The sequence below is a fragment of the Mauremys mutica genome, chromosome 18, assembly GCF_020497125.1.
Source record: "Mauremys mutica isolate MM-2020 ecotype Southern chromosome 18, ASM2049712v1, whole genome shotgun sequence".
Taxonomy (NCBI): domain Eukaryota; kingdom Metazoa; phylum Chordata; order Testudines; family Geoemydidae; genus Mauremys; species Mauremys mutica.
Window position 1 is genome coordinate 25,096,653 of NC_059089.1, and position 24,468 is coordinate 25,121,120.

The 24,468-nt window shown below is 46.7% G+C and overlaps 1 protein-coding gene across 6 annotated transcripts in view; it reads left to right on the plus strand.

Annotated features, from left to right (window-relative positions):
• Window positions 1-24,468, plus strand: part of LOC123352370 (carboxyl-terminal PDZ ligand of neuronal nitric oxide synthase protein-like) — a 77,416-nt gene that overhangs the window by 7,472 nt on the left and 45,476 nt on the right. For 3 of the 6 annotated variants that reach the window (XM_044992385.1, XM_044992387.1, XM_044992384.1), the window contains 2 exons: window positions 4,402-4,566; window positions 15,328-15,399. In XM_044992385.1, coding sequence (XP_044848320.1) covers window positions 4,546-4,566; window positions 15,328-15,399 — 93 coding nt within the window. In that variant the 5' untranslated portion in view covers window positions 4,402-4,545. Of the gene's footprint in view, window positions 1-4,401; window positions 4,567-6,552; window positions 6,851-15,327; window positions 15,400-24,468 lie in introns of those variants that run through there. The other 3 variants (XM_044992381.1, XM_044992383.1, XM_044992382.1) reach the window with 2 other exon arrangements.

Sequence of the window (24,468 nt, forward strand, 5' to 3'; positions counted from 1 at the left end):
TCACCTTACTGTCCTGAATAACAAAGAAGGGAGCTACCTGATGTGGAACACACAAGAGGAATCCAGAGTCAAAATCTTCAGCCAGCTGTGAACTAATTAATCCATCTTTATTTTATGCAGAAAAGCTCAGCTCAGGTTCAGCACATGGTTAATGTTCCTGCTTTGTTACCAATGTTCTGTGTTAAATTAAAGCACAAAGTCAGGTTTTTTGATCAAGGTCAGACACTGCCTTACTCAAGTTTGCTCTAACTACTAGAAAGCATCAGCTCCTAGGGCAATGGAGAAGCAGAGCATGTATGGGGTCTTCTGGCTTTACAGTGAAACCAATGGCAGCATGTCAAGGCTGAAGAGAATTCCTGAGATTTGTGAAGAGCTGGCTGGTAATGCCAGTTCATGTTCCTTTTTCATCCCTGTTCTGAGTCTGTGAGCCCTGCTTGCAGACATCAAGTGAAACTGACAGATTTTTCTGTCTTAACAACAATGCTTATTTCTGATTCTCTGTGTTCTGAGGGTAAAGTAAATGATTCGATGGAAAACAACCAAAAAAACCTCACCGTGAAGTACTGAATGTCTCAAGCTTTGGAAATACAATCAGGACTTGCATTTTATTTATTTTGTTAAATGTGCAGTCTTAAAATGTTAAGCCCATTATGATGGTGTCCTCTCTCCCCTCCCTCACATTCTTCAGAGCATCTTGCTTTGCAGTGGGAAGGCAGGCAGGCTTTTGGAATTAGTTCTGGGCTTGTTATGCAAAAAAAAATCCACCCCAACATTTAAATAAATATTAAAGTCCTGATCCAGAATCCATTAAAGTCAATGAAAGACTTTGATTCCGGCCCCAAATGCTTCATTTTTATTTACCTCTCTCCAGGAACGAAGCCAGAGTTGTTGTTTTTTTTTCTTCCCCCACACTCATGTTTTAGATTTAGCGGCCTTTAAATTAATGTCTCAAAGATGCATCTAAACTACCGGATTTTGATCCCCAACTTCACATCTGTCCCAGATCCCCTCTTCATCGTACAAATCTCACCTCAACACCCACTGGCTTTCAGTATCCTGAAAGTGAGGGAACACTGTCTGTTTCCTATTCTTAGTAAACATACACAGCAAGACTGTGCTTTGCAAACAAACTCCCATCTCACAATTAGCGGTAAGTGAATTAACCTTTTAAATCTTATAAGGCTGTCTGCCAGAACACTTGAGGACCTAGCTTGAAGACCTCACCTGCCCGTGGTACTCTTGCTACCCCACTAGCTGGTATCGGAGGTACTGTACTGCTAAAACTGGTGTGACAAAAAGTTAAGAGGAGATCAAATATACTGAACTGGGAGTAAAGTGCATAGGGCTTTCAGGTCTTGCTAGTAGGCTCTGAAAGTGTCTCCTGCAATAAAGATTTTCACTAGCATTACCCTAGGTCTGGCTTGTTGTTTTTGTTAAGCCATGTTATTTATTGTTTTAATCAGCATAGCTCTGCAATGCAGAAACAAGTCATCCTTGCAAGTATAAAAACATTAACAGAAAGGGGGAAAATAACCTGCGACATCAAAACCAGGCTTTTTCGTCTGTTAAATGTGTGTAATCAGAGACTTCACTCAGGCCCGCTCTTCACCTAAAACTTAGGCTGATCTAGCTACTTTGCTCAGGGGTGTGAAAAAAAAATTCATGCCCCTGAGACATGTAGTTAAGCCAACCTAAGCCCAAGTGTAGACAGCACTAGGTCAACAGTAGAACTTTTCTGTCAACTTAGCTACTGCCTCTCGGAGAGGTGGATTTACTAAAGTGACCGAAGCAGCCCTTCGGTCACTGTAGTAAGTGTCAATACTGCAGAAGCGGAGCTGCAACAGTGCATCTGTGCCGCTGTAGCGTTTCTAGTGTAGACATACTTTCAGCTTAATAAAGTCACTAGGGGGATGTCTTGACTAGCAACGTTAGAGCGCTGCCGCAGCAGTGCTTTTATGTGGCTGTGTAGTCGCGGCTCCCAGCGCTGATGCACTGTCTACCAGGGGCGGCTCTAGGAATTTGGCTGCCCCAAGCAGTCATGCCTGCGGGAGGTGCACCGGAGCCGCGGGACCAGCGGACCTCCCGCAGGCATGACTGCGGAGGGTCCGCTGGTCCCGCAGCTCCAGTGGACCTCCCGCAGCTGCGCAGGGTTCGCTGGTCCCACGGCTCCGGTGGAGCATCTGCAGGCATGCCTGCAGGAGGTCCACCCGAGCCGCGGGACCAGCGAACCCTCCGCAGTCATGCCTGCGGGAGGTCCGCTGGACCCGCCTGCCGCCCTGCCTGCAAAATGCCGCCCCAAGCGCGCGCTTGGCGCGCTGGGGTCTGGAGCCGGCCCTGCTGTCCACACTGCTACTTTACAGCGCTGAAACTTGCAGCGCTTGGGGTGTGTTTTTTCACACCCGAGCGAGAACGTTGCAGCGCTGTAAAGTGGCAGTGTAGACAAGGCTTAGAAATAACATGTCATGGGTGTTGTAATGATGCTCACTCTGCTATATGGCAACACCCTGTTAAACAGAGAGATCTGATGATGGGCCGGAATGGTGTCCCTAGCCGCTGTTTTACAGAAGCTGAGAATGAGCGATGGGGGATGGATCACTTGATGATTCCCTGTTCTGTTCATTCCCTTTGGGGCACCTGGCACTGGCCACTGTCGGAAGACAGGATACTGGGCTAGATGGACCTTGGTCTGACCCAGTAGGGCCATTCTTATGTTCTTATGTATGGTTACTGTATAATGTCTTTAAACAAAAGCTCACTGTTGTTTTGTTTCTGATATTTACGTATCAAGGATTTGTAAACCTGTGAACACTTCCTAAATAAATAAATAGTTCTTTAAAAAGTCTTCCTTTAAAAGGTTGCAGTGTCTGTGTAAAGTGTGAGAGGTAAACCCCTTGTCCCAATTGTTAGGTTGGTTGGGAGCTGGAAGAAACCTTTTTGAAGCTGGTGGGTGTGGCAGCTGCCTTCCATACAGGCTAAAGGAAGAAACAATTAAATAAGGCTTTGTTTAAAGATAGCTGAAACAACAGCAGTCACCACCCAAAACACAGGCCATATGAAAGGCCTCAGGAATTTGAGCTATGTGGGAAGAGGGACTTCACTGTGGGCTTTTTAACCAGCATGTTGTCTAATTTGGCCCATTGGGCTCCCAGGGTTGCTATCATTGGAAGACCCGAACACAACGTCCTTTGCCAGCAGCGTAGGGGCCGAAATATTGCACCTGTCCCATTATACTCAGCACAGCTCCCTGCAGCAAGTCTATAATATCTGCGGTTTATAATGTCTGCTGTTTGGAACTACACCTCACTGAGACTGGGGGCAAGGGTTGTGACACAGTGGCTAGCTTTGTGTACAGCAGAGACAAACCAAGTGGTAGTGGGAAACTTGAGCACCATGGATAGCGATTGTGACTAGAAATGTGGGGTGAAATCCTGTCCCCAGTGAAGTCAATGGGAGTTTTGCCTTTGACTTAAATGAAGCCAGGATTTTACCCATGGTGTGTTACAGGCATGCAAGGTTAGCACACTAACTGGCTAGTGTAGACAATGCCTAGACCTGAAAGGTTGCTGACCCCTGAAGTGCTGTGCCGAGTCTTCATTTATTCACTCTGATTTAAGGTTTTGTGTGCCAGTAATACATTTTAACGTTTGTAGAAGGTCTTTCTATAAGTCTATAATATATAACTAAACTATTGTTGTATGTAAAGTAAATCAGGTTTTTAAAATGTTTAAGAAGCTTCACTTAAAATTAAATTAAAATGCAGAGCCCCCCGGACCACTGGCCTGGAACTGGGCAGTGTGAGTGTCACTGAAAAATCAGCTCGTGTGCCACCTTCAGCACTCGTGCCATAGGTTGCCTACCCCTGGCCTAGATGCACTGCCTCCCATTCAGCGAACAAGAGTCAAAGGAGTCTCCCATGTGAGCTCCAAGAAACTTTTTGAGTCTCACATATACCAAACAGCAGCAGCAGCAGTGCTAGAAGGCAGTTTTAAATGAGAGGTTGGGATAATGGCCATTCTCTTCTGTTTTAAGGAAACCAAACAATTTCACCTTACCCCATTAGTTCAGCGATACTCACAAGAAGATAATCTAGGTTATTGATTCAGGCTGGTTGGATTTTATTTCCATAATTTTATTAAATTAAGACTCCTGAAAAGATAAAGAAAAAAGCGCCAAATATCCTGAGCATTCAGCACACAAGTGTGCATAAAAAGCTATCGCCTAAAGAGAGCTCATGAATCTGCAGGTGCAATACAGAATCTGAAGAGTGGCACATTCGATAGCAAAAACAGATTCATTTAATTGCATATGTAAAATGAAACCTATATTGGGGTTCTCTGAACAAATGAAGGATTAGCATAAATCTGTGTGCATTTAAATGGGAAATGTGATATTATATTATAGCCAGGGAAAAAAGAAGCCTGGAGACAAGACAGACAGAAGAGCATAGCAAAGAAGAGGCTAATTGAAGGACCTGTCATTGCCGACTCAACCCTGAGTGATGCCCACAATATGAGGAAGATCTGCTTGCAACCATGGTATTCCTGAATGCATGGACTCCAACCAATGGTACATAGAAACAGTACTAGTTCTTCAGGCTGCCCCTCCCTCCCTTAATGATGAGGTTCTGTAATTGGCCAGTTTGTGGCTGCTGCCTTCCTCCCATTGACTTGTGCGTGCTCAAACCTGCCAAGCCACTTGGGCCAATTGCAGTCATGGGAGTGAGGCTTGGAGCAGCACAGCCTCCACTGTGGCATAAAGTGTGCATAACTGAATGGGAGGAGGTAGGTCCAAGGCTGGCAAAGCGAAGGACTGTTGTCATAACTCTTGCAATAATATAGATGTCTTGGCAGAGGATCTGAGACCAGAACACCAAGAACAACCACTTGGCAATATATATCCTTTGATTTATCAGTTAGCCGGCACACTTGCAGTATCAGTCACAAGGTTACAGTTCAGTAATGAGAACCCCGCATCCTCTGTGGTTTTCGAACGAGATACCCTGTTATGATATCACTGATCAAGCTCCATATCTTGAATTCTACTCATTAAAAAAAACAACTCTCTCTTGTTAAAATAGATATCACAGAGAATACAGTGTGTGATCATATTTAAGCATGGTGATATTATTTGTGTGATAAAAGGTTATAGTCACTCACTTCATAAACAAGGGCCCAGATTAATTCCTGGTGCAGCCCTACTGAAATCAATAGAGTTACCCCGGGGATAAGCATGTCTCTGACTTTTAGGCCCTATTAAACTTACACCTTTCAAACCCGATTTTGCAACTGATTAGTGACAGGGTTGCCTTAGAAAGTTGCACATGAAAGGGCTCAGCTTTTCTGTCATCATCACAACCATGCTTGTGCATCTGCTGTTTGCATAAGTTCATCCTGGGAAATTTGGACAGCTACTTCACACTGCCTCAGCAAGGGATAGGCACTATACAGCAACCTCAGCAAGGTGTGACACAAGACACCATGGGATGCCCTACCTCAGAAAAGGCTGGAAGGAGAGAGGACCAGCCAAACTGGTTGCACAAAGATGGCAAAGATCCTTCACTGCAAGAACCTGTAACTGGTTCAGCACCTGTGGGAAGTCAGCCATGTGACACTGTGCCTCTGGCAGGGGTGCTACACTGGTGTGGTTATTAACAGAGCCTTAGCCATATTGTGAATTGATAGGAAACATGGGTAGAACCTGCCATATCTGGTTACAACCTTGGCTAGAAGTTGTAGTGTGGACACAGCCTTAGACTCCATCATTTTTTGCACAGTTGTACACAGTAGGGAAAAAGGCACACACTAAAACCAATGTTAAAATAACAGATGTACGGCTTAAAACAGAGAAAAGACAGACAGATCAATTACGGTGGATATTCCATCCTTAACTCATCCTGCCACTTCTCTAGCACTGTAGCTCACATCACCCACTGTTTTAAGGTGCCCTGGGACAAATTGCCCCATGATGTAAATTTAACTTCTACCATAAGGTGAGCTAACAATTCAGTTTCAGGCTCCTTGTGTGCTTTTTCAGTCAGATCCTTACTACAATGGTCAGTCATGTGTTTGTATTTAAAGGGACGCTCTCAGGCCAGCAAGCCCCCAGTGCAGAGTTTGCAAGACAAGAGTCCAGAAGGCTAAACTCCACTAGAAATGTCCCCATTACTGGTTTTCCGGACGGGCGCAGAAAGCCTCTTTGTAAAGGGGAAACGTGTCCCACTGGCTCTGGCAGCGCGCTGCTAGTGCAGGGAAAGGAGAAAGCGAAACGGCTCCGAACCGACCGGAAAGCAGAGTGAGGCGGGTCTGCGCCAGGGTCCCTCCTGCCAGCTGGGGGGATGCGGGAGGCCGGGCGGCCAGGGCCCTGAGCGGGAAGCAGACGCCACGGACAGGTGCCTGCATGTCCCCTCCGGGCGGGCTCAGGAGCTGAACCACAGGGAGCTGGCTGGGGAAACGGCCAGGCCAGGGGTGGGGGCCGGGCTGCTGGGCAGGGCCATATCCCCCCCTTCCCGCCCGCGGTCCCCGCGGGAGCCAGCCCCGCCCCCGCCCGTCACGTGAGGGAACTTGGGGCCAATGGGCGGCAGGCGCCGCGGGCAGCCGGGGGAATCTCATTCAAAACGCGGCCCGAGCCCCGCCGCCTGGCACCGGGGCTGCGCGGCGCTGGCGCGGGCTCTGGCGCGGGCTCGGGGCCGGCAGCGGGCGATGCCCCGGGGCTGGGCGCCGCCGCCGCCGCCTGAGCGCCCGGGAAGATGCCGGTGAAGAACAGGTACAACCTGGTGGACGATGGCTGCGACTCGCGGGTCCCCCTGCACAACGAAGACGCCTTCCAGCACGGGATCCACTTCCAGGCCAAGGTGAGCCGGGCCCCGGCCCTGCTGCCGGTGCCCAGCGCCGGCTGATCCCCTGCGGGCCCCGGGAGGACAATGCGGAGCAGGGCTCTGGTCGGTGCCCCCGGGATACACGTGCCAGGGGGAGACCCCCCCCCCCCGCGCCGCCCGGCTGCTCGCCGGTCCGGCCGTGCCGAGCCGGCTTTGCAAAGCCGCAGGGCGGGCGGGTGGCACCGTTGTGCGCCAAGAGGAGTCGCGGGGAGGGAGTTAGCGGGGCAGTGGTACCATCGTACCGCGGTAGCTGGGCTGGAAATCGGGGGTGGACTCTCTGCTCTGGAACAAGTGACTTTATTATTCCCGTATCGCGACCTGGGGAGTTACAGGAGCAGAGTTCTGCTGCTCCATCCCCCCAGCCCATAGTGGGGTAGAGTCTGGGTTACATGAGAGTGGCTCTGCTGCGTGAGACCAATGGTCCATGGAGCTCGGTATCCTGTCTCCCGCCCAGGGCCGGAGTCAGATGTTTCAAAGGGAATCAACAGCACAGGGCAATTATCAAGTGATCCATCCCGTCATCCAGTCTCAGCTTCGGGCAGCCAGAGCCTTAGGACAGCCAGACCATGGGGTTGGATCCGTGACCATCTTGGCTAATAGCCATTGATGGATTTATCCTGCATGAATATATTTAATTCCTTTTTGAACCCAGTTATAGTTTTGGCCTTCACAACATCCCATGGCAACAAGTTCCACAGGTTGACTGGGCGTTGTGTGAGGAAATGCTTCCTTTTGTTTGTTTTAAACCTGCTACCTGTTAATTTCATTGGGTAACTGCTGGTTATTGTGTTATGAGTAAATAACACTTCCCTATTCACTTTCTCTGCACCATTTGTAATTTTATAGTCAGCTTTCATATCTCTCCTTAGTTGTCTTTTTCCCAAGCTGAACAGTCCCAGTCTTTTTAATCTCTCCTCATATGGAAGCTGTTCAATGCCTGTCATAATTTTTGCTAGCCTTCTCTGTACCTTTTCCACTTCCAATATAGCTAATTTGAGAGGGGGCAGCCAGAACTGCGTGCAATATTTAAGGTGTGGGTGTACCATGAATTTATGTAGTGGCATTATAAGGTAATAATAATTGGAGATATACCAATCTCCTAGAACTGGAAGGGACCTTGAAAGGTCATTGAGTCCAGCCCCCTGCCTTCACTAGCAGGACCAAGTACTGATTTTTGCCCCAGATCACTAGGTGGCCCCCTCAAGGATTGAACTCACAACCCTGGGTTTAGCAGGCCAATGCTCAAACCACTGAGCTATCCTTCTCCCCCCTTTTTTTGGTCATTTTGTAGAGAGTTCCTTGTTCACTATAAGCAGCTGCATCCTCTGCTTGTGTTGCCAAATTATCAATATGATGCTGTTTGTTCGCTCTCACAAAGACCTCCTGCTATGCCGCTCATGGTATTTGTCCTTTAGCTTCTGGGATTTTGCATCTAAAACTTTTTTCTTCAGGGCTCATCAGGTTTCTATAGCATTCCATGTGCTGGGTGTAATCCACTCCTTCCTTCTCTTCTGCCTGTAGTGTAGACAGGCTTCACTACTCTGTTTATACATTGATGTTACTTCATCCCACTGCTTGTTGATCTCCTCATCTGCATTCCCCATCTCTTCATTCTAGATATTCTAGCACTAGCAAAGGTTCAGAAAAGGGCAACTAAAATGATTAGGGGTTTAGAGAGGGTCCCATACGAGGAAAGATTAAAGAGGCTAGGACTCTTCAGCTTGGAAAAGAGAAGACTAAGGGGGGATATGATAGAGGTATATAAAATCATGAGTGATGTTGAGTAAGTGGATAAGGAAAAGTTATTTACTTATTCCCATAATACAAGAACTAGGGGTCACCAAATGAAATTAATAGGCAGCAGGTTTAAAACAAAAGGAAGTTCTTCTTCACACAGCGCACAGTCAACTTGTGGAACTCCTTACCTGAGGAGGTTGTGAAGGCTAGGACTATAACAATGTTTAAAAGGGGACTGGATAAATTCATGGTGGCTAAGTCCATAAATGGCTATTGGCTAGGATGGGTAAGAATGGTGTCCCTAGCCTCTGTTCGTCAGAGGATGGAGTTGGATGGCAGGAGAGAGATCACTTGATCATTGCCTGTTAGGTTCACTCCCTCTGGGGCACCTGGCATTGGCCACTGTCGGTAGACAGATACGGGGCTAGATGGACCTTTGGTCTGACCCGGTACAGCCGTTCTTATGTTCATCAAGGTTCTTTCACTGCAGAACGAAGGCTTTCTGCACTTTTATCTGTGCCAAGCAAGGTATTATGTAAGATCATAGTCCAGCGTATATCAGAGGCAATTGATAGTGTTCTCAGAAAACAGCAAGCTGGTTTTTGGAAAGGGCGTGGATGCGCAGACCACATCCTCATTCTATGAAACATAATAGAACAGTGCTTAGAATGGCAACAGCAACTCTACATAAATTCCATAGACTTTGAGAAGGCTTTTGATAGCATTCACAGGACCAGTTTATGGCGCATTCTGCGAGCATATGGAATTCCTTTCTGTATAATCAACGTCATCAAAAGCTTCTATTTCAACTTTACATGTTGATGACAGTGAGTTCAGTTTGAAGTCAAAACAGGAGTATGTCCAGGGTGTGTCAGGTTTGCAATCCTCTTCAACATTGCCATTGACCGGGTAATGCGGCATACAACAGAAGACATGCCAAGAGACACTGAATGGACCTGGACTTAGCAGATGATGTTACTCTCCTACCACATACCCAACACCATATACAAGAAAAAACAACTCAACTCAATGCATTCAGCCAGCAAATTGGACTGAAAATCAACCGCAATAAGACCGATATCATGACCTTTAATATTGCCTCACCATCACCAGTACGGATAGAGGGTCATCTTCTCACCAATGTAGAAACATTCACATACTTGGGCAGCACCATCAGCCAGGACATCCGTAACAAAATCAGTAAAGCCAGGAACACCTTCAGGAGCTTAAATACGTCTGGAAATCATCAAAATACAACATCAAAACCAAACTCAAGATTTATCAGAGCTGCATACTTTCTCATTCCCCAGCATTCTGCACTATAAAGTAGTGTTGAAAGTATGACATGTCCAAACTGTCTTAATTCCATACAGCCTGCCTCAGAAAAATCCTCTGTATCTTTTTGGCCCAGAACAATCTCAAACCAAGATCTATTGATACAGTGCAGCCAAGAGGATCTGAGCACCATAATTTCTAGGAGGCATTGGAGATGGATTGGTCATGTGCTTTGGATGGAAACTGATTCCATCACCAGAGTAGCAATAAGATGGACACCTGAAGGCAAGTGAAAATGAGGCTGCCTGAAAACAACATGGCGAAGAGCTGTGGAAGCTGAGCTGAAAAACCTGAGGCACAACTGGCAAACCACTGAAAGACTTGCCAGAAACAGACAGGAGTGGAAGAGCTCTAAATGCCAGAGGCGTAATAGGAACATGATGATGATGATAGTTACTGTCTTATTGTAATCAGATAATGGGCAGGCTCCCATTGAAGTCACTTAACACATGGTGTGCCGAAAAGAATGGACTTGATCAGGCAGCGCTTGGTTGGGAAGAGGAAGAGAAGCTCTCACTGACTTGGCTGCTGGTATGCAAGAGCAGTTGCGAGGCATCTACCGTCCTGTAGCTCAAGGAGGCATTTGGCTAAAACATGTAACGTGGAAGTGCAGAGTGGAGCCAGGTACAAACTGAACAGCTAGGGCGTGAGCTTTGCAGAAGGCCGAAGGCTCAGGAGATGTCAGTGCACTGGGTTCCTCAGTCCCCTTACCCGTTAAAACATTGAGGCCAATACTTTCCGAAGCGTTCACTGACTTTAGGTGCCTTCAATGTTGGGTGCCTAGCTTCAGGACCTTGATGTCCTAGAGGTGCTGGGACATGGCTGCCTCCCAACCTTGGACTTTTGAGTGGCCTTGCACTCTTACTATCAATAGACACTTCAGCATTTTTGGCCGCTGGGCTTTAATTTGGAGCTGCAGGTGGGTGCTGGTACTAAATCGCCATAACTGGAGTTCTAATGCACTTACATGGCTAGTAAAGTCACATGTGTTAGTGTTGGTGTCACGGGTAATAAACCATGAACAAGATCTAAAAGGCTTTCTGCCTGTCTATCTTTCATTAGTGTTCTGAACCTGCTGTTCCCACGCTAGTTTCAGCCCCATTCAAAATATGTTTCTCTCTGCAAGTGAGCTTTTAAAAAAAAAAAAGCAAAGGAACTTCAAAACATGCCAACAAAATGTATTACCTTATAGTGCTTTTGAGCAGAGGAAGTGTGGAGGGAAAAATAGCAAAAGGTCACTGAGGCTGTGCAGTTATGCTCAGATTAAACTGGTTTGCACTAGATTTTTTTTTTTTTTTTTTTTTGGTGTAGCTGTTTTTGGAAGTCTAGCATCTTTTAAAGCTTGGAAACTTTCCCGTGCAGTTCACTTGGGAACTGATCTGGAAAGGCTCCCGTTGACTGCACTGGACTTTGCATCATGTCCTTAGTACTTTTCTGTCTATGGCAAGTGCCAGTGGGTGCTGGGTGGTAGTGGTGGCCTGTGCTGTACAGGAGGTCAGACTAGATTATTTAATGGTCCCTTCTGGCCTTGAACTCTAGTACTATGATTCTAATAGTATATGTATCATGGGCATTTGTACTCAGAGGCTCCACTTGGACTGGGGAATTGTTCAGACACATAAGGGTACACGACCCTGCCTCAAGGAGCTTAATAGTTAGAAAAAATACTTCCCTGGATACCAACATAGTAATGGCCATTGTGCTAAATTCCGTGTTAGTATCTTGGCCCATTTGACCCACTGTGCTGCAGGAAAAGCTATAGAAGGCCAAGTGTTAATTTAAATAGAAGTAATCTTGGGGCAGGATCTGAAGAACTCCTGATATCATTGTCAGGGACTTTATATTGATCATGAAAAATGTCCAGGCATGACTACATCTGCCTTTGAGTAAATGACTTCATTGTAATAGACTTCCTGTAGTCAGTGCAAGGGGAATGAGTTTATAATTTAGCTGACAAAATGAATTGCATTTTGCAGGAGTAATTCTAGTTTGTTTGCAGGTGGCCTGACAGATTAGAAATGGAATTCATTTCTCCCCTCCCCCGAGCTGTAAGGAAAGGGAATGCATTCAAATAAAGCTTTACAAATGTTGTTGTGCAATTCAGTTTTCCTGCTGAAGGAGCTGTAGATGTAAAGAGGATGTGGGAGAGAGATCTGTTTAAATTCTCAATTGCTTGTATAAAAATCTAGCTTTGCTGGACAGGGAGATACAGTATTTTGAATGCTTAAAACAGAACAGCTGCTATACTGGATACCACCTTGACAGGCGAAAAGCTGTTACCGTAAGGAACTTTTAAAAGTTACTATGAAATGAATTTGCATTTCTAATGGGTAGGCCAGCCACCTGCAGTCAGCCAGCTGTAGGACTACCATGCTATTGAGAGAGTAGATAGCGCCATAGGTATCCAGCTACTTGCCCAACTCTCCTCTTCCACCCTCACAGATGAAGTTTGTATTACCTTAGTAACATGCTTATTTAGCCCCACTATAGGGTCTGTCTCTTCCAGTTAACAGTTTCTCGCTGTAGGTACAGCAGTCTGGCTGTGCCTCTTAATGACCAGCTTATTAATTATCTAGCTTGCTTTGTGCAAGACATTTGTTCATTGGTAGTGCTTCTCATCTCTGATTCTTTCCAGGTTGTAAGTACCAGGCCACATTGCATTATATTAGTGAGTTTATATTTCAGATCTTTAGGGATGAACTCTCAATGCACACACTTGGCCATGTAAGACCTGGGTACTGCAAGCTGCAGGGGAGCAGCCTTACACTTGGGTGGAGCCCCTGGTGAACTCTAAGGGGCTCTCCATAGGCAAACACAGAATCATAGAAGATTAGGGTTGGAAGAGACTTCAGGAGGTATCTAGTCCAATCCCCTGCCCAAAGCAGGACCAACCCCAACTAAATCATCCCAGCCAGGGCTTTGTCAAGCTGGGCTTTAAAAACCTCTAAGGATGGAGATTCCACATGGATCAGCTTGCAGGATTGGGACCTGGCTGCAGGGTCTGAGAGCAAAGCCAATAGAAATGTTCTTAGCCACTGGCTCTCTCCCCATTGCCTGCTGATAGCGAGATGGCAAAGTGCCAGCCTGTTGCATTACACTGAATTTTTTCATGCGACTCCCTATAGACCATGGCCCTTTGTGAATGGGGCAAACCAAACCGATCCCATTTTGGGATGTTAATGTTCCTTTGCCACTATAGAAAGGGGGGGAGGAAAAGCTAGTTCTTTCCCTCCCCACGGACCCCACGTAGTGATGCTCTGGGGCCTGGATCTCTCTTGTGGCTCACCGAGGGGTTGCTGTAAGTAGTTACAAAATGGCATGCCTGTAGAAGATGTGGAGCCGTTTACAGATGGTGTAGGGAAATGAGATGACCTTTCAAGATGCTTGCAGTGCTTATTTCTAGGCAGCTGAAAGAGCAGTAAATACTGAGCTAAGATTGCCAGCCTGTGTGGAGAGCTCTTCATTGAATGCAAGCTTGCAAAATAAAACTCTACAAGCCGTTGGGTCTTGCCAGCTGCAACTCTTGCATCAGTGATCTCAAAACCCCATAAAGATGTCAGCATGCCCTGTGAGAGCAATGGGCTGCTCTTTAGGAAGAGCAGGAGCTGCCTGCTGAGCTTCCATGGGGGCTTCCCTGACTTGCTGGCCACAAAACTTCCTCTAGACTCACAAGCCAAACCCTCTTATACATGGAGGCTGAGCTTTGTCAGCACCAGCGCCCCTGATTAATGTTGGGGAGGAAGGCAGGCTGCCTGCCATGGGGGGGTGCATGTTCCACCGATGAGAGAATGCTAATGCTGACACACTGAACTGGCTTTTGGAATCGGACTCCCTCGCTCCAGCTGTCTGACTTCCACAGCATATGGTCGGAGGACAGCAACCCGCACTCCCCAGCACTGACAGGATGCTGATCACCCACTCGGTTCTGCTTCTGTTTACTGGCTGACTCAGGCTATTCTCCCTTCACTCCCCCTTCCAGTCAGCTATGCTGCAGATGAGCCAGAGGCCCCGTGGAGCATTCCCTACCCTTTGTGCCACACACAAACTGCTCTGTCTGTGGGATGTTTGGGATTTCCCCCATTGCTTGGGGCAGAAGGGCAGCCTGGATCTCAAGCACTGCACTGGCTTGCTTTGGTTGGTGGCTTTGTGGGCAGCACTCTGCTCTTCTGCATATTCGTCCCGTCCGATATGCCATCATGAGTACCCCTGTCCTGCAGCAGAGTCCTCCCTTCCTGTCACCGTTCAGATACCTTCACTTGGCTGGGTTGGCACACAAGTGTGGGCAGGTTGGGACTGAGCATAAGGTAGCAGTGCTGTCACCACAGGGGAAACATCTGTGAGAGGGTTGGCGCCTGCTGTATCAGGTAGGCTGTCAAGCTACATTTTGTCCAAAGCAAGCGTATGACCAATGTATATGGTCCCGCTGCCATCCAAACCCATGGGCAGGACTATAGGTAGCCAGGACACAGAAGGCTGCGTTTGTTAATTGGTTGTGGGCAGGTTTCCATGCTGGACCTGGAACTTACCATCTGCCTTGAGCTTCAGCAGCACTTGTTCAGCAGACGGAGGTGCTAATGCTGCAAATGTAAGTTTTGCATGTCCTGTTACAGGATGCTGCGCAACTTGCTGTTCCCGGTGGAAATGTAGGGCTGCAGCTCCCATTAGCTCCTAGTTATTGACAGGCTAGGCCAGCCCAGAATATCAGTTCTGGCACGTTGTCCAGGATCAGCTAGGGAATTCTGCTAGGCCAAGCAAGCAAAAAGGCAACTGATGTCCAGAGACGCGCAGCAGAGACAACAAAGGGTGTCGACCAGGGATTCAGACACATTGCTCCTCATCAAAGCCAGTTGCTACAGAGCCATGCACTAGCCCCAATCCTTGGGGATGCCTGGCATTCTGAGGTTTTCAAGAAGCTTTTCTTGGTGAGGGGAAGGAAGAAGATAGGGACCAACATTGGGGGAGATGCAGTGTGTGTAGTACTTGGCTAGCAGCTGTCCCTCTGGTTGTGTTTGCCAGCAGTAACCTCCTTGCTCTAGTGCAAAGTATTAGGGTCTCTAATGGACTCCATTAATCTGGATCGTGCTTCCAGGAGAGGGGCTAGCTTTTAGAGGGATGATGCAAATTTAATGTCTAATGTATCTACAGGCATTTCTAGAACTGGAAGAGCTCAAGGGCTTAAACCTGGCATTAAGGATCCATTGATACCTGCCAGGGATCCTCCTTCTAGGTGCTGACAGAAATGGCTGACAGGAGTTAGAGGAGTCTAACTGCCCAGCCACTCATGGGTTAATTATCAGTCAAAGGTGCTGTTCATTTTGAAGACGTTGTGACTCCTTCACTGCAATTTTTTAAGACCATCTCATCACTGTTCTGTCTTTCAGTACATCGGTAGTCTGGATGTGCCGAGACCCAACAGCCGTGTGGAGATCGTAGCAGCCATGAGAAGGATTCGGGTGAGTCTGACTGGGAGCCCTAGTACCACTGCTCATGGCAGGTTACCTTGAATGGAAATATGCAGGTGTAGCTGCTCTGTGCTGCCCTTCCCCAGATCCCTCTGCTTCTAACAGCTGGAATTTGAGCAATTTGACTGGTTTTCTTGTATGGCTTTGTAGCCACGCTCCTGAGACATACAAGGACTAGATCCAGCACCCTGTCCTCCCCAACTTTCCTCTCCAAAGCAGAGAGAGGAAACCAGCTCCACCTCCACTGAGTTACGTAAGGTTTCTGTTTTCCTCTCTGGACCTCACACACCCCACATTTCTCTTTTGCAAATTTTTATTTTAACAAAGATTTGGCGAGATTTCACTTTTCTTCCTCTGCAAAGTTATTGGAATATCTGTCTCAGACCAGTTTTGAAGTTTCTCAAGTGCAGGTTGATTTTCTCAAAGCCTCCATCCAAGAAGTAGCACTGATGGCTGCTCCGACAGTCTCCATGTTTATTATATTCATACCCATCTGAAATACTGGGGTGTTTAATCCAGAGACTGTTCATAAATGTCTCAAACTTCAGCTGAAGTAGGTTTTGAATTGTGCATTTGAAGCCTTCAAAAGGGATTATCCTGGTTTTCTTTTGGTGTTTAAAAATCTAACAATTTAAAATGGCTTTTTTTTTTTTTTAAAGCTTTGCCTGTAACCAGCTGGAGAGTTGATTTATTCATCTCCAGCCAAGTGCAGAAATGAGATTCCCTGCCTCCTGCCTGCCCAGAGACTATTAACATAGCTCCTGCTCATAAAGGACACAGTGCAGTGGCAATCTAAATTGCCAGATTATTTATCTTAAAAGTGGAAGTTAATAGCAAAGAGGCAACGGATGGGGGCCAGTGGGGCAGCTTGGATGCTGCAGTGAATAGTAGTATATCTTGGGCTGCATCATCTTTTTGGCCTGTCAGATTCAAAATTGCACTGCAGAAGAGGTTCATTTCTGGCTATTTTTAAAAAATAAAATAAAGGTGTTTAATTCCTGTTCCCAGCAACTGTGGACAGCCGCTGATTGAGCACCTGCTATCAGCATGATGAATGGCTTAATATCTATCAGGGAATTCTGGCAGTGCAGCAACATGCTTGGGTGTTGGGAAGCACGCAACAATGCCTCTCTGCTCTCGTGGATGCAACTGATTAATCTGGTGACTGAGTTGCAGCTTTATCGCACTGTATTTTAAAGCAGCTATTCTGTTTGGGGTTTTTAACCTCAGCCCATTGTTTAAAGGCAGGACTTCCCTTTTCCCTCGTGTGTACGCTGTACAGCAGGACCGTATCCAGACACGTCCGAGCTGTGTGGAGCAGAGGTTGCTGCTCTGCTGAAAAGAGAACTAGCACTGATCTCTCACTAGAGGATGAGGAACAGGTTGTTTTGAGAGGGATACTTGTGCAGACAGCATAATAGGAACGCTGAAGAAAAGTAGTGGCTGTTTAGTGCTAACTTGCATACGGAGGCCTGGTCTACACCCCAATTCTTTAGCTCTCCTGCCAGTGCAGCTGTCCCTGTGGAAGGAACATGGTACAGCGACAGGCCATGGGTGACTATTACTCTTTAAACTGCAGCCTCCTGGAATGCCAGCATCCTGTCAGTGTTGCAACCAGCACGGCTCCACTGCTGGGAGCAACGCTGGGAAACTCTAAGACATCCTACCCTGTCCTTGGCAGGTTGCAATCTATGCAGACAAGGCATCTGGGACATCAAAGGCTATTAAGGGAAAATGGGTACATACAAAACTAGTGCTTGTGAGAGGCTCCGGAGTGCCGAGAGCAGAGATTGGTGTTGTCTAGCCATAAGACGGGGTATACAATGCAAGCCTCCCCTGTGACCTGAAGGAGTGAGCCACTTCCACCAAGGTTGGCAACAGAGCGAGCCAGCTGGGATGTGGGCGATTGCCCAGTGGTTCTGAACAGAGGCCACAAACTTGCATAGGGTGCTGCCGCCCTGGATGGGCACCAGTCATCTGTACGAGAAGCTCAGTGTCCCAATCCCCAGAGTCAGCCAGCCCCACCCCGCTTTTTATTTTTCCGGGCTGTGGCAGAGCTGGTTAGTCCAGTCACTCATTTCTGGAAAAAAAGTTGTATATGGGGTTTGAAACTGAATCCCTACTCCATGTCTATGGCCAATCCTGAATCTCCAGCCGGGGCGAACTGCTAGCTCACTATGGGGGCAGGGGGACAACACGGGCTATTTATCACACGCTAAACTCAATGGCGTCATCCCACCTAGAGTTGCATGGAGACTTAGAAGGAGGGAGCAATTCATGCATCTAGCTCAGGGGTAGGCAACCCATGGCATGGGTGCCGAAGGCAGCACGCGAGCTGATTTTCACTGGCACTCACACTGACCGGGTCCTGGCCACCGGTCCGGGGGGCTCTGCATTTTAATTTAATTTTAAATGAAGCTTCTTAAGCATTTTAAAAACCTTATTTACTTTACATACAACAATAGTTTAGTGTTATATTCTAGACTTAGAGAAAGAGACCTTCTAAAAATGTTAACATGTATTACTGGCACGTGAAACCTTACATTAGAGTGAATAAATGAAGATTCGGCACAGCACTTCTGAAAGGTTGCCGACCCCTGATCTAGCTGCTCAGAAAGTCTCCACCCCTTCCCGCCTCCGCATTCTGCATATGGCTGCTGCAGACTTGCAGCTAAAGCCGCAAATGAAATATACGAGAAAGACCCAGTGACACTAATCCATTGGTGTGCTCTTCCAGCTCAGCAGACCAGTCTGTCTGCAGAGTTTAGGATACACACAATATTGTTGTTGTGCACAATAAGCCAGTTAGCAACTGCCCAGGATTTTTGGCTATCTGAGATTCTCATTCATGAATCTAACACTGGTCTGCTAAAACCACAAGCTGTTCTTTTGAGGCAGAGGCTTTTTATACAACTTTAAGTGGTAAACATTAAATCCATATTTCTCACTGAACAGATCCTATCACCGAGTTATTGGCATTCCTTTTGTTTGTACTTATGAAACTAGATTCCATTTGCAAGACAAACTGAAAAACCTTGTTGCAGCTCATGTTTCCTCAGTTAGAGAAACCTCAGGCAAATACAGTAGGTAGAGCAGGGGAAACTGCCATTTTCTCGGCTTAGTTTTTCATTATGCAGTGCTAGTCATACATTTAAGATTTCCTAATCCTCCCCCTAGATTATTAGCTGCATATAGTTGCCATATGATCCTCTGGGTTCAAGCTAATCCCCTGCCCCCTCCTACACTGACAAAGAAGGTGATGAAATTCATTTAGTACTTGAATAATAAGTAGAACCAGGAATATGATGCACTGACAGGCATATCTAGTTCCAACCGCTGCTTGGTCACTAGTTCTTAGTGCAGCTGTAGCCATCCAGTCCAGGAGAGAGAGTGCTTCTAGTGGTGATGCTGCATAGAACCTGTGGTCTGGGGAATGAGTGTCACACAATAGCTGCATAACTTTTGTTCCATTGCCTGAGGCACTCCAGGTCTAAGGCTTTGTCTACACTAGCACTTTTGTCAGCAAAACTTTTGTTGGTCAGGGACGTGGGAAAAACCCCCAAACCCTGACATAAGTTTCACCAACAAAAGCACCGGGTGGACATCGTTTAATTATGTGTCCATAGTGTAGACATCGCCTAAGAGCCTGCAACACTTTCTCTTTTGCTGTCAAGCCCTTGCCACGTGCAGAGGCTGTAATTTATTCTGAGAGTGTTGGAGTTGATTGAGCTGCATGAGAACTGCAGGTGACATGACATTCCTGGAGTTCCAGAAAGCCAGGGGGGTAATTGCAAACATTTTCTTTCTGCATGAGTCAAAGGAAAATTCATTCTCGTGAGCCAGAATAAATCAAAGTGATGCAGCAAATCTCTTGGGGGCGGGTGTATCTGTCATCCCTGCTCCCTTATGCCTTCTAGAACGAAGCTAATGGGCAAGGTTCTGCCCTTGTGCAATGGTGAGGCTCTCCCTGAAGTCCTTGGGAGTAGAGTGCAGGTCTTAGGGCAGAACTGGGCCTGCTATTTGTAAGAAGGTAGTTGTGGGGAAGCTATAGCTGGGGAAGGGGTATTTGACTCTAGGAATGGTAGCGCAAAGATCATGGGGCCTACGATGTGCAAAACTGAGTCTTCCCCACCCACTGGGGTGTGTGCGTGTGGATGGTATGAATGGCAAAGCGGCATCTCCTTCCAGTGCAGAGCTGTCTCTCCCTCTGCAGTCTGTCGGTACTCAGCAGGCCTAGGAACAGCTACGGTCCCTTCTCAGGGCAGTGGGATTTAAGATTCAAAGAGCATCATAATTGACAGCTGATGCGTCACTGGCTTGCTCTCTGTGGTTTGGGGGTGGGGCATAGACTTAGCCGATGGCAGCACACCAGAGCCCAGAAGTGCAACGAGCATAACCCAGGGCTAGACAAACTTTTTGGCCTGAGGGCCACATCTGGGTATGGAAATTGTATGGGGGCCATGAACGTTCACAAAATTGGGGTTGGGGTGCTGGAGTGGGTGAGGGCTCTGGCTGGGGGGGCAGGCTCTGGGGTGGGGCCAGAAAGGAGGAGTTCAGGGTCCAGGAGGGGGCTCCAGGCTGGGGCAGGGGGGTGGGTGAGGGGTCTGGCTGGAGGTGTGGGCTTTGGGGTGGGGCTGGGGGATGAGGGATTTGGGCTGTGGTAGGGTGATCCAGGCTGGGACTGAGGGGTTTGGGAGGGGGATCAGGGCTGGGCAGGAGTTTGGGGTGCAAGAGGGGCTCAGGGGTACAGGCTCCGGGTGGTGTTTACCTCAAGCAGCTCCTGGAAGCAGCCACATGTCCCCCCCCCCCTCCGACTCCTACATGGAGGCACAGCCAGGTGGCTGTGCGCACTGCCCCATTCGCAGGTGCTGCCCCTGCAGCTCCCATTGGCCATAGTTCCCAGCCAATGGGAGCTGCGGGGGTGGTACTTGGGGTGGGGACAGTGCGCAGAGGCCCCTGGCTGCCCCTAAACGTAGGAGCTGAGGGGGGACATGCCACTGCTTCTGGGAGCCACACAGAGCTGTGGCACACACACATGGAGCAGCCCCTGACCCTGCTCCTCAGCAGGAGCTCGAGGGCTGGATGTGGCCAGCGGGCCATAGTTTGCCCACCCCTGGCATAACCCCTCTCCTTTTCTCCTGCCTACAGTAGATCCTGGAGTCTCTGAACACTACCAAATATGTATAGTAACAACAAGTCATCTTACATTTTTTGAGATGCCAAAGCACTTCAGACTGATACAGAATTACTGAAATGCAGCCACGTTTTTGGGATGAAGAGTGGCCTAGGAACACAAGTTCAAACTCCTCTTCTGAGTAGCATCGTAGGATCTGCAACATACGTGCGGAGCAGACCTCTAACAACTCACATTCAGCTGTGTGGCTCTCCAGTTATCTACTTTGAATTTATGTGCCAGTAGTCTATAGATTTCAAACTTGATACGTAGACCCCTGTGGCTATTGGAGTTCTAAGCAAGTTTGTCTCAACATCTAGAAAGAAGCCATAACACCAGTGTTGGAGGTTTAACATAAAGCCTCTTATTTGTAAAGGCAGCAATTTACTGACACTGCTTCCATCGTGCATTATTAACATCCAAACAAAAAGTTAAACCTCCAAACTGGCGTATTCCTCCTCCTGTTTCCTTCTCATAACTCTAGGCTTCTCAAGATAGGCTGTAAAGTCTTTAACAACTGAAACCGCAAAGAAACAGGTGCACACTTACAAACCCTCAGAAGATGCACTGAATAGATTCCTGAGGTTGGTTTGGTTTTTGTTTTTTTTTTTTTTGCTTGGAATTACAACGCAAGAAATCCCAATCTGGTTTATCATTGCCAGTTTGCTAATACCAGCTCTGTTTCCATGTTTTTAGCAAGTGTCTTGAATAATTCTTGCATTTTAATGCCAGGTTTCCTACCTGAAGTATTAACCTGCCCTTAGTCTAAACCAGCTCTTATGGATTGATCGGGAAAGCCTGCAAATAGCCGATGAGTGGCAGGACTCTGAGCTGGACAGGAACAGCTCAGACTGGTGTGGTGGTTTTTTAAGTAATACTCTGTCTCAGAATTTCAGTAAAACTCCAGTAAAATTGTCATGGATAGTCTCAAAGCTTCTTAGTTTAATTTTAGCTTGGCAAATAGAACACCTACCGGGAGGAGAGTGTTTGTTTTTCTGTTGCACAGATGCTTCCAAAAATCTCATTTTTTGGCTCCCAGAGACTCCTTCCTGAGTTGTTATGCTTGGAGCTAGGTTGGATTTCCCTGCCAGCTTTGTGTTGTTTACAGCTTGCAGCCCTGTAGCTCAAACCAAACGTGAAAACAAACAAACAAGACACTGGGATTCCTTGATTGGTCTTTGCAGCCTGTTCAACTTCCTCATTTTCATTACACTGCTGGTTCTGTGGTGGTTGGAGTTCAGACCTGAAGTGTGTGAAACTTCTCTTGCATGGAGCATACAGGGCACCTGCACCTGTACAGGACTATGCAGCTGCATGACCGGCGCTGTTGCTGGATAGGGATGTTGTGCTGCCAGAAGCTGCTGTAGGGTGTTTCCCTTTTACCTCCCCAAAAAAGAGTAGGGTGACAAATTGTTCCCCTTAACCACTGAGGTCAGGACAAGAAGAAATGGGCTTAAATTGCAGCCAGGGAGATTTAGGTCAGACGTTAGGAAAAACTTTGTCAGAGTAGTTAAACTCTGGAACAAATTACCTAGGGAGGTTATGGAATCTGTCATTGGAGATGTCTAAGGACAGGTTAGACAAACACCTGTCAGGGATGGTCTTTATCAGCATTTCTCAATGACTGCCCCATGGACCAGCACCAGTCCTTGCGAGCTCCCTGACACAGTTTAGGAATGCAGCAAGCTGGTCCCTGGTGTCAAAAAAGGTTGAGAAACACTAGTCTAGATAATACTTAAAGTTGCCTCAGAGCAGGGGACTGGATTAGATGACTTAGCAAATTCTATGAAAAGAAGCCAAAATTCTCAGGTAATGCCTCAGAGGCAGAAGGGGACAGACACACTGCATTAGTGTGGGTTACTTCAGCAGTTCGCCGATTGTTAGTACAGGTCATGCTGTCAATCTTGTTGACACCTCCCTTCCCATTTACAAGCTGGAAATACCCCTGTGGCAACTCCAGCCATTGCTGACATGGGCCAGGAGTTAAAAGATACAGTGACTAGAGTGAAATCCCTGCAAGCTGCATGGACACTTTTCAAAGACACCATAATAGAGGTCCAACTTAAATGTATACCCCAAATTAAAAAACACAGTAAAAGAACTAAAAAAAAAGCCACCGTGGCTTAACAACCATGTTAAAGAAGCAGAAAAAGATAAAAAGGCATCTTTAAAAAAGTGGAAGTTAGATCCTAGTGAGGTAAATAGAAAGGAGCATAAACACTGCCAAATTAAGTGTAAAAATGTAATAAGAAAAGCCAAAAAGGAGTTTGAAGAACAGCTAGCCAAAAACTCCAAAGGTAATAATGTTTAAGTACCTCAGAAACAGGAAGCCTGCTAAACAACTCGTGGGGCCCCTGGACAATTGAGATACAAAAGGAGCACTTAAAGACGATAAAGTCATTGCGGAGAAACTAAATGGATTCTTTGCTTCAGTCTTCACGGCTGAGGATGTTAGGGAGATTCCCAAACCTGAGCCGTCCTTTGTAGGTGACGAATCTGAGGAATTGTCACAGATTGAAGTGTCACTAGAAGAGGTTTTGGAATTAACTGATAAAACTTAACAGTAACAAGTCACCGGGAGCAGATGGCATTCACCCAAGAGTTCCGAAAGATCTCAAATGTGAAATAGCGGAACTATTAACTATGGTTTGTAACCTGTCCTTTAAATCAGCTTCTGTACCCAGTGACTGGAAGTTAGCTAATGTAACGCCAATATTTAAAAAGGGCTCTAAAGGTGATCCTGGCAATTACAGACTGGTAAGTCTAACGTCAGTACCGGGCAAATTAGTTGAAACAACAGTAAAGAATAAAATTGTCAGACACATAGAAGAACATAAATTGTTGGGCAAAAGTCAACATAGTTTCTGTAAAGGGAAATCATGTCTTACTAATCTATTAGAATTCTTTGACGGGGTCAACAAACATGTGGACAAGGGGGATCCGGTGGACATAGTGTACTTAGATTTCCAGAAAGCCTTTGACAAGTTCCCCCACCAAAGGCTCTTACGTAAATTAAGTTGTCATGGGATAAGAGGGAAGATCATTTCATGGATTGAGAACTGGTTAAAAGACAAGGAACAAAAGATAGGAATAAATGGTAAATTTTCTGAATGCAGAGGGGTAACTAGTGATGTTCCCCAAGGGTCAGTCCTAGGACCAATTCTATTTAATTTATTCATAAATGATCTGGAGAAAGGGGTAAAGAGTGAGGTGGCAAAGTTTGCAGATGATACTAAACTGCTCAAGATAGTTAAGACCAAAGCAGACTGTGATGAACTTCACAAAGATCTCACAAAACTAAGTGATTGGACAACAAAATGGCAAACGAAATTTAATGTGGATAAATGTAAAGTAATGCACATTGTATAGTTGGGATTATTTTTTCCATACAATATGATGGAGGGCTAATTTAGCTACAACTGATCAGGAAAGAGATCTTGGAGTCATTGTGGCTAGTTCTCTGAAAACGTCCACCCAGTGTGCAGCGGCAGTCAAAAAAGCAAACAATATTAGGAGTAATTAAAAAAGGGATAGAGAATAAGGTGGAGAATATCTTATTGCCCGTATACAAATCCGTGGTACGCCCACATCTTGAATACTGCATACAGATGTGGTCTCCTCATCTCAAAAAAGATATACTGGCATTAGAAAAGATTCAGAGAAGGGCAACTAAATTGATTAGGGGTTTGGAACGGGTCCCATAGGAGAAGAGATTAAAGAGGCTAGGACTTTTCAGCTTGGAAAAGAGGAGACTAAGGGGGGGATATGATAGAGGTATATAAAATCACGAGTGGTGTGGAGAAAGTGAATAAGGAAAAGTTATTTACTTGTTGCCATAATATAAGAACTAGGGGCCACCAAATGAAATTAACGGGTAGCAGGTTTAA